General features: G+C 43.1%; 1 protein-coding gene across 6 annotated transcripts in view; it reads right to left on the bottom strand.

The window, feature by feature from the left end:
• ECPAS (Ecm29 proteasome adaptor and scaffold) overlaps nt 1-9,393 on the bottom strand; it is a 106,625-nt gene extending 97,232 nt beyond the window's left edge. Inside the window, exons 1-2 of one of the 6 annotated variants that reach the window (XM_058694550.1) lie at nt 9,068-9,198; nt 1,219-1,322 (exon numbers count right to left, since the gene is read on the bottom strand). In XM_058694550.1, the coding sequence (XP_058550533.1) occupies nt 1,219-1,240 (22 nt within the window). In that variant the 5' untranslated portion in view covers nt 1,241-1,322; nt 9,068-9,198. Of the gene's footprint in view, nt 1-1,218; nt 1,323-8,444; nt 8,829-9,067 lie in introns of those variants that run through there. The other 5 variants (XM_058694551.1, XM_058694552.1, XM_058694553.1 and 2 more) reach the window with 5 other exon arrangements.
• Between the last annotated feature and the right edge of the window lie 5,608 nt (nt 9,394-15,001).

Genomic DNA, 15,001 nt, shown 5'->3' with positions numbered 1-15,001 from the left:
TTAGAAATCAGTGTTAGTAAACTGATGAACAGAAAGATTAGTTCAGCTTATGAAAGCCAGCTTAGAGGAGACAATATACCATGCAAGAGGTCAAACTACATAAAAGTCAAATATGTGACAGTGAAGATCCACCCAAAGCAGCTAATTACTTAGGATAATGCTCATTTGGATGTGTAAACACTAGAATATTCCTTATTTAAGTCACTATTTAAATTCCAGCATTTGTGGTATACTGCTTGCCTTCAGTAGATCATTAATTTCATTAACACATCTGTCACAGGCCCAAAAACACTGACAGAGAAAGAATCTAGGAGCAAATGAACAATGTCCCCATTTCTCTTGTACAATTCCTCCAACCTCCCAATTTTCCATTTCTCTAAAATGGAACGAAGATAGCAAAAATAAACCAAAGTTTACTCTGAAGTTGAACTTTGATTTATAAAATATTCCATGCATTCTATCCCTCAAAATTCCACCTAAATGAATTCAGACATCATACACATCATCAGCAATATACATACTGAAAAACAGAATGCACTGGGGGAAGGGGAATGCAATAGAAGACAGCAACAAAATGAACTTTGAGTTGAAGCCACAAAATCCCAGGTACTCACTGGATATTGAGCTCATGAGATCAGAGAGTTGCAATGTGAACATATAGAGTTTCAATCAAAGGACTATCCAATATCATCCAAGAAGGACACTGACACCATACGTATTCAGCCTCAGAATGAAGTAGAATTAAGTGGCTTTTCTATCACAGTAGATGTCAAAAAGGCAGAATTAGGAATATCCAATTACTATCATGACGCCACTTTTAACGCTTTTTTTTTTTTTTTTTTTACAAATAAAACAATTAACTCCAGGATAATATTCCTGCAGCGTGTAAAATCATCTTTTGTGGCTGTGGCAGACAATACCACTTGTAAACGAACACTCATAGATTTTTCCTTGTGCACACAGCTAAGCAATGTCTTCAAGTTTTATCTTTTTTCTCTCTCTTGCTGATTTTTTAAATTTATGTTTGTGCAATGACAGAGAATAGAGGCTTCAGGAATATATAAACTAACATGAACTTCACCAACTCTCTTAAGATAGCTAGAAAAGGAGAAAAACCCATGAAGATCTTGGCAGGAAAATGCTACTTGATAACCTATGCATTTTTAAATGCTACTACAAAAAAATGCACACATCCTAAGGAACTAAGGAACTACTAACCTCTACAATCAATGTGATACATGGTTTATCCAGTCTTGACAAAAATCCTCTGGATCACCAGTGGTACGTTCATCCACTCGTACACATGCAATTGTATAAAGAATCTATTATTTAGAACACCAGGAAAGAAAACAATTAAAAGATTTATACTCACAGCTACCATTAAGAAAACAAAAAAGCACTTTTCATTTCTATGCTAAGATCTAATTTGATGCCCTGCTTTGTAAATTCAAAATGAGGAGGAAAAAAATTACAGTGATTATCAAATTGGAGGAGAAAGGAATATGTCCACAAACAAAATTTATTGTATAGAAGTAATAGGCGAATACTTTAAAAAAAAATACACTGGTAATTATTCACAGAAGACTAAAAAAACTGGAATACCAATACAACATTTATTTTATCATATATGTATATGTGTACATATACATATAAATCATCAGCATACAAAGCCTTACATTAAAATTAGAAGAAAGTGTAATTATATAACATTTTTACAAGATGAGTATTAGTAGGTACACATTATTAGTACATTACAACTGAGGATGTAAGTGGTTAATATTCATAACCCTGGGAACCTCTGCCCTCTCTCAGCACTCCTGATCCCCTTCCCTGGTTCTTCTTTGTCTTCTTCTCACCCCTACATATAGCACCAGACAGCTGTCCTCAGGACAATGTGTCCATTCCCATGACTCTACCATCACCCCCACACTCTACCAAGCTTCAGAAACCTAAGTTCCTATACACAGGAATCCACATGCCTAGCACTATGCCCAGTTCTTAATATGTATTATCTCTTCCCCCTCTTATAACAACTCTGTGAAATAGATTTTGTTATTAACCCATTTTACAGATGAGAAAACCAAAGCCCAGAAGTTAGGTCCTCTGTTCAAGGACATTAATCGAATGCAGGAGAGCCAGGATTCAAAACCATCTCTGACTCCAACACCAGATGTTTTTGTTACTGTTGAAAACTGTCTCCCTAAACAACATAACATGGGCGCCCCAGTAACTCAACTTACTCACTCAACAAATACTCTGTTGAACACAAACCTGTTCTCTTTTCTCCACTTCCACCTCCCTACATCTGTCTAAATACTACAATCTCCACTCCACCGCAATCTCTCAAGTAGATTCTTAGAATCATCTCTAACTCCTCCCTCTCTTAAATAATGCTTATCTACTTGGCCAATAATTTCTGCCTACGTTAGGGATTGTAGGATATATCACCTTCTTGCCAAATCCACTTTCACTCTCCCACTTCAGACCCTATGTTTCCTTCACTTGGCCACGGTGATACCCTCCTAATTAGTCTTGCACTCTTGGTCTCTGGATTCTTAAAATCAATGTTACGCCACGGCCACCTGTTATCCTTATAAAACAGATCTACTCATGTTACACTCCAGCTTAAAAGCCTTTGATGGTCCTCTTCTGTCTACAGAACAAAGTCCAAACTAGTTATGTTGGCATTCCCACACAAGCTGGTCCCAACCTATCTTCCCAGCCCCATCTCCTACTGCACCCCCCCTGAATAATAATAATAATTTATATATAGCTTAATTGTTTAGACAGTGCATTTTCACATACGTTAATCATAACAACACTATGAGTATTTCTTATTATCCCAATTTTATGAGAAGGAAACTGAGACCTAGAAAGGTAAAATTATTTGTCCAAGATCCCAAATTGTAAGAAGAACATAAAAGGTAAAAAGGGCCAAGTATCAAACTACAAATTTTATCTCCTTTCCCAGCACCTCACACAGCCATAGCACGCCTACTCCAGTACATCAGACTCACTCACACTTTCTCTGAAAATGCACAACATTTTCTAACCTCTATGTCTTAGCTTAATCTATTTTTCTCTTAACTTGGAATGCTATTCTCACTTGAAATTTCCAAAGAACTGTGTTAGGCATTTTTCATATTATGCCTCATATGAGTTATTTATATTCATATATAAACCTGTCTCTACACTGAATTATAAGCCCTATGAGGACAAGACCAGAAGTTGGTCAATTTTTAAAGTCTTATTTAACTGGAAAATGTGTGGGGAAAACAAGCCACATAAGATGACAAGCATCAAGGCAGAGACTGGCCAGGCCTGAAACCAGAGACCAGAAACTTGGATCAGACCATCTGAGCACCCTGGAAGTGCCTACAATTTTAACATCTATCTTCTGAACAAGTTCGAATGTCCCAGTGCCAACTATTCTGACACTGGCCTTTATTAAATATTAGTTTATTGAAAGCTTAATTCAAAACAGAATGGGGTGAAAATTAAGAATTAGAAGTTGATAAAAAATAGAAATATCATTATTTTCACTTTAACTTTTCATATGTGACTAAGTAACCAAAATTTAAACCATACAGGTTTGATTTACAAAGATCAGCTCAGCTGCATGGATGGCTGTCTCTAGGGCTATTTCAGTATGACCACAGAATCACATTCACCTACACAGACAGCTTCCCACATCTCATCCTCTAAAAGCCACTAGGATTCCTGGCACTGGCAGAGCCTCTCTCAGAAGGTATCTGACATGTTGATTATCTGGCCAACTTTTGCAAGTGAAGTGCCCCATGGTTATGTCAAATGGTCAAATTGAATAGTGTCAGTGGGCCTTAAGATTACAGGCCATTACTCCTTGAGTTGTCTTTATCCCAACGAAGATCAGATTCTAAGGATGCCCTATAATTATGAAGCCCAGAATATGAAACCCCTCAACTGCTGACCAGGTGAAAAGTCACAAATGCTTCCTTCCTTCTATCAGAAGTCTCCCTATCCACTCCTGCAATATAACTACAATGTCAACTTTTCCATGAACTGACAGAGGATATTAGAAGAAAAACTAGCCCACATGCTCTGCCCTGAATTTCATTTCATTCCAAACAGTTATAGCACCCTGAATATAAAGAAAAAAATTACAGACTATGATCTCAAGTAATTTACAATCTAGATTTCAGAACTCTCTTTAACAATCAGAACTAACTGTTCTCCGTGGTTGCATCTCACCCAAAAATCTACTATTTCTATTCAATAAACATCAGAATACTACAACATTTTATACACTACAGCAGATTTCTTCCAGAGGCTATTAAGATGGGGGGGGGGGGGGCGGGGAACATGTTGCTCTTGTTATAAACTGTATATTCTCCCTTTCAGAGATGGTAATACAGCAGTCAGTCGGAATTAACATATAAACAGGAATCAGAGAATCTGAATTGAAGTCCTAACTGTGTAACATGAAGGAAGTTCCACCACTGAGACAATAATAGGACTAAACTCACAGGGCTGCTGCAAGGATTCATTTAATATGTACAAAGTGACTAGAACACATGGTAAGCTTTTGGTAAACATTAAGCTTTACAATCACCTGACTCAAAGTGACAATTACATGATATTTGTGAGAGGATAACAGATTCTAAGATATCCCAGCCCAAGACTGTCCTGCTTACCTTTCATGTGTCAATGATACTCATCAACCAATCAATCAATAAAAATGAAATAAAAGAGAAACCTAACAGTTCTGCTTCTCAGGAGCTCCTGCAAAGTGCGGTGGCAGATACAACTGAAAGCACCTGCAGATTTAATTTAAATTTATGGCACACATGTCACCTCAAATACAAAAATAGAAAATGCTGATTTGAAATCTATAGAAACCCACTGTTACCAGCCATACATCTCTAAATAGCAGACATAGGAACCACAGATAGCATTATTTTAGCATTACCTATATTATGTAAGCATACATTTTGGTCCTTAACATAGCTGTTTACAGTTATTCTTCCTTCTTCTCAGCAGTATTATAATTCCACTCGTGGACTGTGGTGTTTCTTTTGCACCCCACAGCAACGCTAAACAGTAGTCAAATAATTGTAATAGTAACATCCAGCTAAGATTTTTAGCAGCCCATCTGACTAGATCTTTTTGTCCACATGAACACTCATGGTGCACAGAGGTAATACAGCCTAAAGCCTGGTTGAGTGCACACTGGAGTCTGAGACACCTGGGATTCAATTCCAACTCATTTGCTGCAGGACCTGGGGAACCTAAAAAGTCTGTTTTCCATTACATAAAACAGCAATAATAATTTTGCCTACCCCTTAGGATTACTTTGACAAATAAAAGGATATACACAAAGCACTTAATGCTAGTCCTGAAATACTGAATGGGATGTTTACAAATAGCTCCAATTTACTCTGAAATGCATCTAAAAAGGATGGATTGAGTACTTAATGCCACTCAACTGTATAAAGATGATTAAGTTTTGTTATGTGTATTTTACCACAATTTTTTAAGAAAAAATAAAATAATTAAAGTGAAATTGTAAAGGTGGATTGAAAGATGGACAGATACATGATAAAGCTAATAAAATATCAAATGCAGAACCCAGGTAGTGAATATATAAATGCTTATTTTCAACTTTTCTGTATTTTTGAAGATTTTTACAATAAAATATTAGGGGAAAAAATAATGCAGACATCCAATAGTTCACTTTTATTTTCATCTACTACTGAAAAATAATAGCCAGCAAATATTCAGATTCTTGGCTCCTTTTTAAAAAACCTTATAAAGCATCTTTCCATCAGCCATCTCTTTTATTATAGCCATTCTAAAACTAAAAGTGGCTTATTTGAAACTTCTTAGCCACTTACTTATGTATTTAATTTCAAGTTAAATTATTCTAAGGTACCAGCTGCCAAGCATTTAATCTCTTCTGAAGTACAGAAACCAAGTCAACAGACATTTGTGGTTGATGACTGATGATGTGACCAAACAAAAAAATGGAAAAGCAAGGACTGGAATTATTTGCTCCTAACTTTCCCAGTAGCTGCTAAAACCATAAGTTCCTTAACCAGAAGGACTCCCAGCACCTTAACAGGTACCTAATATACAGAAGCACAGTGCATCTACACATGTACATCAGCCATATAGAATGATACCCAATCCTTCTTCTAGTTGTGTCCTCCATTCCAAATGGTAATTCGGATTTTAAGTGTTTTAGTGGTACATCAGGAACCCAGATACCATGCAGTATAACAATTTAAACAGACCACCCCACACCCATTGCAATGGCTACTTTCGAAAATACAGAAGAAAATAACAAGCGTTGGTGAGGATGTGGAAAAACTGGAACCCTTGTGCACTGTTGGTAGGAACGTAAAATGATACAACCACAGTGGAAAACAGTATGGTGGTCCCTCAAAGACTTAAAAATTGAATTACCATAGGATCAAACAATCCCACCTCTGCATATAATACCCAAAAGAATTGGAAGCATAATCTCAAAGAAATACTTGTACACCCATGTTCATAGCAGCATTATTCACAACAGATAAGATGTACAAGCAACCCCAGTGTCCAACAACAGATGAATGGACGAGAGAATGTGATATATGTACACAATGGAGTATCATTCAACTTAAAAATCAAGAAAATACTGTCACATACTACAACATGGATGAACTTTGAGAACATTATGCCAAGTGAAATAAGGCAGTCACAGAAAGACAAACCATGTATGATTCCACTTATATGAGATACCTAGAGAGGTCAAAATCACAGAGACAGTCAGCAGGATGGTGGTTGCCAGGGGCTGGAGGAAGGTGGGGTGGGATAGGGAGTTAAGGTTCCGTGGGTACAGAGTTTCAGTAATGCAAGTTGAGAAGAATTCTGGAAATGGACGGTGGTGATGGTTGCACAATATGAATGTATTTAACACCACTGAACTGCACACTTAAAAGTGGTTATGATGGTAAACTTTATGTTATGTGTATTTTACCACAATAACAACAACAACAACAACAAAAATGGAAGAAAAAAATCAGGGACCTGATTGATCTCCCCAGGAGGCCTGGAAGGGTGCTCCAGCTTGGAATTGACAGAGGAACAATCAACTCTGGCTCTCAAACCTTGTCTATCTCTGAACACACCAGGAGACCTTGTCCACTCAGACTCTCCATTACGCCCAGGGTCACACCAACTGTGTATTTCAACTTCAAAATGAACAAACATTACTCCGCCTACACCAGTTTTATGTCAAAGCAGCAACTTAATCTCTCTAAACCTGCCTCCTCTTTAAAACAAGGATAATTCCTACCTACCTACTTCACAAGGTTGTTATGAGGGCAAGAGTGAGATCACGTACATATAAAAGTAGCTTCAAACTGCCAAGCACCAAAGAAACAGAAATTATTATGTTTATAACTACTTTCGGATGGAAATTCCGAAGGGACTGTAACAACAAAAACTTCACAAAGCTTGCGACACCTCGCCCATGGTACATTCCATTTAAAACTCACATCATCCCTAAGTAACACCGTTCTTGTTTTTGTCATCAACTGAAGGGCAGCGCTGAGGAAACAAACGCTCAACGTAAGCATTTCATCTAACCACCCCCAAACGCAATCAGAAATCATCTTACATGTTCTAGGAAAATTCAGTTTTTATGACCCCAGCGTGGGCCTGCGGCGCCTTGGAACTACACTTCCCACAAAGCATCGAGGTGAACCCGGGCGGCGGGCGGGGCGGCCTGGGATTCAGGGTGGCCACAGCTCTCCCCGAACCTAGATCGCCGGCCCCTGAAAAATTGCACCGTTTACGGTCGAGAGTGCGCTGGCTCTCCTTTCTGAAACCGCTGTCACCCCGCGGTTCCTCCTGCGTCTAGCACGGCGACCCCTCTCTCCGCCCTCCCGTCCTTCCTGCTCCACCTGAGGGTCACCGCCTATTCTTGACCTTTCCGCTGATTTCTAAGGTGTCACAGAAAGGCACCTTCTTCCCTTCCTCCCCGCCAAATCTACATTTCTAGAACTCCCCAAACAGTTGGGACTCGGGGCCACGGCGGGGTCAGACAGGACGGGCCGACACTGCCCGCCACCCTGGGCCCCCAGCCGGTCCGCCCGCCCGAGCGTCGCGAGCAGGGGGCTGGGCTGCCCCCACCCCCGGGCCGGGGCGGATCGCGGGCAGAGGTGGCTCCGCCCGGGGCTCCGGTTTCAATTTCGCAACGTGACGGTGCAAACCTGAGGCCTACAAGCGCCGGCGGCCGGCGCCCCGCCCGCCCGCCAGGCCCGAGCGCCCCAGCCCCCCGCGGCCGCCGCCCGCCCACCCAACCCGGCACCCGGCGGGAGGCAGCGCGCCCCGGCCTGCCCGCCCGGCCCCGGCCGCCGCCCCCGGCCCTGCACAGCGCCGGCTCCGACTCGCGGCCGCGGGCTCGCGGTGGCACTTACTCAGCTCGTCCTGGGAGGCGGAGGCGGCGGCCGCAGCCATGTTGCGCCAGGGAGGGAGGGAGGGGCCGGAGCGGGAGGGCGCGGACGCGAGGCGCGGGGGGCTCGCCGCTCGCGGTGCGGCAGGGGCCGGGAGCCGCCTCCGGTCGCTCGGCGCGGGCCGCGCTGCGCCCACGAGGCCCGCCTGCCGCCGCCTCCTGCGTCCTCCTCGCAGCACGCGTCGATCTCGCGGTCCCCCGCGAGCTCGCGACTCGGGCGCTCCCACCGCCTCGCGCCTCTGCGGAGCCGCCGCCGTCTGTCGGCCGAGTCCCGGTGCGCCCGGCCCGCCTGGCGGCTCTGCGGCTCCGCGCCGCGCTCGCCCAACTCACGCCGGTTTTATATTTAGAAAGAGCTGAGCCATCCTCCCAGCGGCCCCCCCGCCGGGCCCCTCGCGCGCCCGCCCGCCCGCGCTCGCTCGCTCGCTCGCTCGCGGCTCGTCCTGCCCACCTGCCGCCGCCCGCCCCGCGAGCGCTCCCCGCGCGGACCCGGCACGCGGCGGCCTGCGCGGGCGGCCCGGCCTAGCCGCCCCGCCGCGCCGTAGCAGCCTGCGGCGGCCGTGGCTCGGCACGGACGCGCGGGCCTCTGACCTGAATCCGAGCCGGTCTCCATGCCGGGGATGCTGCGCGCGGCGCCGCGAGGTGGGCGCCCGGAGGCGAGGCGGCGGCGGGCTCGGGCCCGAGGGGCCGCGCGCCGCAGTCCGGGAGGGGCCTGACCGGCTGGCCCGCGCTGCCGGGGCCGGGGGAGATCCTCGAGGCGGGGCCCAAGCTCCCTTTTGAAAGGTCTGCGGCTGTCACGTTGGCCGGTCCCGACCTGAAGAAACACGTCTGTCCAGAGGAAGAGACGTGGACTCGGAGAAGTAGAGCCGGGCTCCGAGTCGGCGGGAGGAAGCCCCGCCCTGCGCCTCCCGCGAACTTCTCGGCCCCGGCGCGTGGAGCGCCCGGGACCCGGCTCCCCCGGCTCCACTTCTCACTAAAAGGCAGTGAGAAAATGCACTTTTTCGATCCTCTCAGAACTAGGACCGCCGAGTGAAGGAAAGCCGCGAAGCCCTACCAAAAGTTACATGAACCTATATGTTTAAAGTTCAAATTCAAGTATATATGCTTACATGAACTTTTTTTTTATTTGTTATACCTACGTTCTTTTAGGTAGCCCGAGTGATTTATTTTCAATATGCCGATTTTAACTTGACGGCTTAAGTTGGTCCGTGAGGTCGTGTACGTGAAAAACACTCGCAAAATGCAATTCAAATTAAGGGGTTGCACAATTGCTGTACTTTAAGTGGTGGCACTGTCACAACAAATTAGGTACAAGATCAGATCCTTTTTTTTTTTTTTTTTTTGTATAAAAGGAAGAAATCAAGACCCTAAATAGATTGAAATTGCGTCTATTCCTAAAAGAAATCTATAAAGCCCTGGTTACTGTCTTGAAAAATGACTATATGTCATTCCAGATGTGGGCAAGTACATCTTGTACTTGCTTTGTACTGAGGCAAGTACAAGGTACTTACATGACATTAAAGACATCTATTTCCTTTATTGCTTTAATAAGGAAATTATACATGATCTTTGGGAACATTTCAAATGATTCAGAATGTCACAAAATTAAAAGTGAAGGGCCTTCCTCTTGCACATCCCTTCCTCTCCCACCATTTTCTCCCCCAGAGAAAAATGTGGTTAACAGGTACAGTTGGGCGCGAGTGCTCTGGGGCCACATATCTACACCCTCAAAAGCGACTAGGATAGAGACAGGCTCATACTCAACAATGAAGTTTGCATCAGTTTCCCCCCCCCAACACACACACAATCTTCCATGTTAATTCAAAAAGGTCTACATCACCACTTTTTTTCTTAATGACCTCATAGCTCTTCAAATTAGCCAATTCCTTTTTTGAGGACATTTTGGCTCTTTAGTTCGATGTTGGCACAAAGTCACTGCATAACAAACTATTTGCCAAGACTACAATATGGAAGTGTATAAAATAAAGGCTGTCCCCCATCTCACTGTCCACCATCCCTTCATCCTACTCCCTGGAAAGAATCCTGTTTGATGCACCCAAACTTTCTGACTATGAATATATAACGTAGCTGCACTAAGGATTGGTTTGGAGAAATGTTGACTTCTCATAACTTCAAATAGATTCTTCTAAAACCAACAACAACAAAAAAAACCCCATAGAATATAAGTTTTAAAAAAAAGTTTGCTAGGCAATTTTAACTTATAGACAAAACTAGCATCTCATAAGTTCTTTTTTTTTTTTTTTTTTTTTTTATTTTTGGGACAGAGAGAGACATAGCATGAACGGGGGAGGGGCAGAGAGAGAGGGAGACACAGAATCGGAAACAGGCTCCAGGCTCCGAGCCATCGGCCCAGAGCCTGACGCGGGGCTCGAACTCACGGACCGCGAGATCGTGACCTGGCTGAAGTCGGACGCTTAACCGACTGCGCCACCCAGGCGCCCCAGCATCTCATAAGTTCTATGTAGAAATTTTTAGAGTCCACACGTGCAAATCACAGATTTATGTTTATTTTAACAAAAATGGAATCCTACTACATACACTATTATGTAACTTTCTTTTCACCAAACAAGGTATCACAGGTATTTTTCCATACCAGTAATGACAATAATAGCTAATACTAATTGTGCCAGACACTGTTTTAAAGTGTTTTACATGGTTGGGGTGCCTGGGTGGCTCATTCAGTTGAGCAACCAACTTCAGCTCAGGTCATGATCTCAATCTCACGGTTTGTGAGTTTGAGCCCTGCATGGGGCTCACTGCTGTCAGTATGGAGCCTGCTTTCCCCCCTCTCTCTCTCAATAATGAACATGGGGGGTTACATGGTTGAATTCACTTAGTTCTCACAACAACCTTATGAAATAGGGATTTTTAATGACACCAGATCATGGAGGAACAAATCTAAAATGCCACAAACTAGAAAGGGGTAGAGTGGGAATTTGAACCTAGGCAGTGTGAATCATTCTTCACCACTATGGTCTGTTCAGAACTACCTTCTTCTTGGGGTGCCTGGATAGCTCAGTTGGTTGGGCGTCTGACTTCAGCTCAGGTCATGATCTCATGGTTGGTGGGTTTGAGCCCCACATGGGGCTCTGAGCCTGGAGCCTGCTCAGGATTCTGTGTCTCCCCCTCTCCCTACCCCTCCCCCACTTGCACTCTGTCTTTCCCTGTCTCTTGAAAATAAATGTTAAAACAATTTTTTTAAAAAAGAACTACCTCATTCTTTTATTTTTTTAAGTTTATTTATTTATTTTAAGAGAGAAAGAGTGCAAGTAGGGGAGTGGAAGAGAGAGAGAGGGAGAGAGAGAGAATCCCATGCAGTGGGAGCCAGATGCAGGGCTCAACCTCACAAACTGCGAGACCACGATCTGAGTGAAGTCAGATGCTTAACCGACTGAGCCACCCAGGTGCCCCTACTTCATTCTTTTAAATGGCTGCATGATGAGTACATGACAATATTTAATCATTCCCCTACTGATGAGCATTTAGGTTGTCGACAATTTTTGTTACTATTGCAAGCAAATACTACCATAAAAAATTCTTTTTTTTAATTTTTTTTAACGTTTATTTATTTTTGAGACAGAGAGAGACAGAGCATGAACGGGGAAGGGGCAGAGAGAGAGGGAGACACAGAATCGGAAGCAGGCTCCAGGCTCTGAGCCATCAGCCCAGAGCCTGACGCGGGGCTCGAACTCACGGACCACGAGATCGTGACCTGAGCTGAAGTGGGACGCTTAACCGACTGAGCCACCCAGGCGCCCCCAAAAATTCTTATACATATATCAGCGAAGTCACATGTTATATATAGAGACAGAAATATGTAGAGATAGGATTGTTAGGCAAAAAAAGACACCTTTAACATCTCATTATATACAGTACTTTATAGCAATTTACAATGCTGTTTCTAATCACTAGAGTTTAAAGCTATAAGCTTTTTCCATAAATAAATAAATAAATAAATAAATAAATAAATAAATCTCTAAGCTTTTTCATAGTTGCTTTCCCCCTTCAAACTAGTTGTAGTTTATTTTCCCCACTAAATAGCTTCATATTCTTTTTTTTTTAATTTTTTTTTTAACGTTTATTTATTTTTGAGACAGAGAGAGACAGAGCATGAACGGGGGAGGGTCAGAGAGAGAGGGAGACACAGAATCCGAAACAGGCTCCAGGCTCTGAGCAGTCAGCACAGAGCCCGACGCGGGGCTCGAACTCACATACCCCGAGATCATGACCTGAGCCGAAGTCGGATGCCTAACCGACTGAGCCACCCAGGCGCCCCTAAATAGCTTCATATTCTTACTACACACTTTGGTTTTGAATAGTGGCCTTGAGGTACTTCCTATCTAGAATCTACTTCAATTTCCAAAACAGACAAGAAGGAATTGTGGAAGGGGGTGAACGGGGGGGGGGGGGGGGGGCAGAGAAGAGGCCACTGGGAAGCCAAAATAATGTATCACAAAATCCAAGAACTAAAAACTTCCATCTTTTAGATTTAGAAGTCCCCTCTCCCTCTGTTAGGCCCTAATCACATTAAATGCAAGCATCGTTCTAACAAAGTAAATAGTCTTGTTTCCATAGTCAAAGCAAATTAGAAACAGAGTATTAGAGAGCATTCTTCTGGGCAAGTACTAGGAAGACAGAAGAGCTACTAGACACCCTAAAAACAAGAGAAAAAGGAGGAAAACTATAAATAGAAGCCATAAGAGCTCAAAAAGCAAAGCATGCTGGTGTTATTTGTTAAGTACAAAAAGCACCACCCCCAAGAGGCCCTGACGTCATTTCACCTGAATAACTGATGTTCATGGTGATCATCCTGACATCAAGAAACAGTAAAATGATGTCTACTATATCAGCATCAAAAATCAAGGAAGTACAGAGTATATCTTAAAAAGCTGTTCATCCAAAATGATTCTAATAAGCAATTTTAGATGCCTAAAAGGATTGATTCTAAACTATCTAGAAAATCTAGTTATCCCAAATGATTCAATGATCCATTCCCAAGGATCTCTAGAGAAGCCAAAGTTCTGCAGAGATGTGTCTCATACAGTATTCATTTTGGTTGCCAAAGAAGTCGGGTACTGGGTCCAGTCTGCCAACAGAATCCACAACGCTAATGATCTTCATCTCTGCTCTTTTCAGTTATTAAAAACATGTTTCACTACACATAAAACCATGTCATGGCTCAAAAAATTCTGTTTTCTAAAAATCAAACTCCAAAACATCAGTCCTAACCGCCATGTAGAATCCTTCCACTGTTGTACTCCCCACTTCCTGTGGATTTAAAGTACATTTTGGATCCTCCCCATCGCCTCAAACATTTCCACTGCTCTCTGGTCTGTGTTTCCTCTAAGTATCATGTGCTCCACTCTCAGTCCGAACCCCAAAGATGGCAATGAATTCAAGTCTTTCTTCCCTTGGTTTCTGTCTTAAAAATACAGTGCCAATCAATCCCCAACCTTTGGCAAATCTTATCATTCACTTTATTTTTCCCTCCCAAATATCTCTGGAAAAAGGCAAAAAAGCTAACCTGGTTCAATACAGTACTACACCTTGCATCTTAGAAGATAAGGCAACATTTCCTCTACGGATAAAATTTATCCCTATACCAGAAGATCCTCTGATTTTCTTTAGATGGTGGTTGCAAACCTTTTGGTTCACATTCTTCCTCCTGCCCCAAATTTTTGAAATTTGGGTAATCCATTTACACATTTTTAGATTGACATCTCAAATTTTCCCTTATAAATAGTTGAAAAGGAGAAACTTTGATAACAAATTCTATTGTAAATATTAGTGGGTTTTTTTTGTTTTGTTTTTTTTTAAGAGAGAGCACACTCAAGAACAGGGGGAGAGAGGCAGAGGGGCAGAAGCTGAGAGATAGAATCTTAAGCAGGCTCCACGCTGAGTGGGGCTCCATCCCATGACCCCGAGATCATGACCTGAGCTGAAATCAAGATTCTGAGGCTCAACTGCCTAAGCCACCCAGGCACCCCAATATTAGCATTTTAAAATAAAAACCCTTCCGTTATTTAAAAATACATATATAGGGGCGCCTGGGTGGCGCAGTCGGTTAAGCGTCCGACTTCAGCCAGGTCACGATCTTGCGGTCCGTGAGTTCGAGCCCCGCGTCAGGCTCTGGGCTGATGGCTCGGAGCCTGGAGCCTGTTTCCGATTCTGTGTCTCCCTCTCTCTCTGCCCCTCCCCCGTTCATGCTCTGTCTCTCTCTGTCCCAAAAATAAATTAAAAACGTTGAAAAAAAAGTTTTTTTTTTAAATAAATAAATAAAAATAAAAATACATATATATAGGATCTAATTAAGATTTTTTAAATGAGATATTGATTTGATGCCTACTATCCTCTATTTTTTTTTTTTTTTTTTTTATTTTTGGACAGAGAGAGACAGAGCATGAATGGGGGAGGGGCAGAGAGAGAGGGAGACACAGAATCGGAAACAGGCTCCAGGCTCCGAGCCATCAGCCCAGAGCCTGACGCGGGGCTCGAACTCACAGA

The sequence above is a fragment of the Neofelis nebulosa genome, chromosome 12 (genome assembly GCF_028018385.1).
Source record: "Neofelis nebulosa isolate mNeoNeb1 chromosome 12, mNeoNeb1.pri, whole genome shotgun sequence".
NCBI lineage: Eukaryota > Metazoa > Chordata > Mammalia > Carnivora > Felidae > Neofelis > Neofelis nebulosa.
This window is presented reverse-complemented; position numbering and strand designations above follow the sequence as displayed.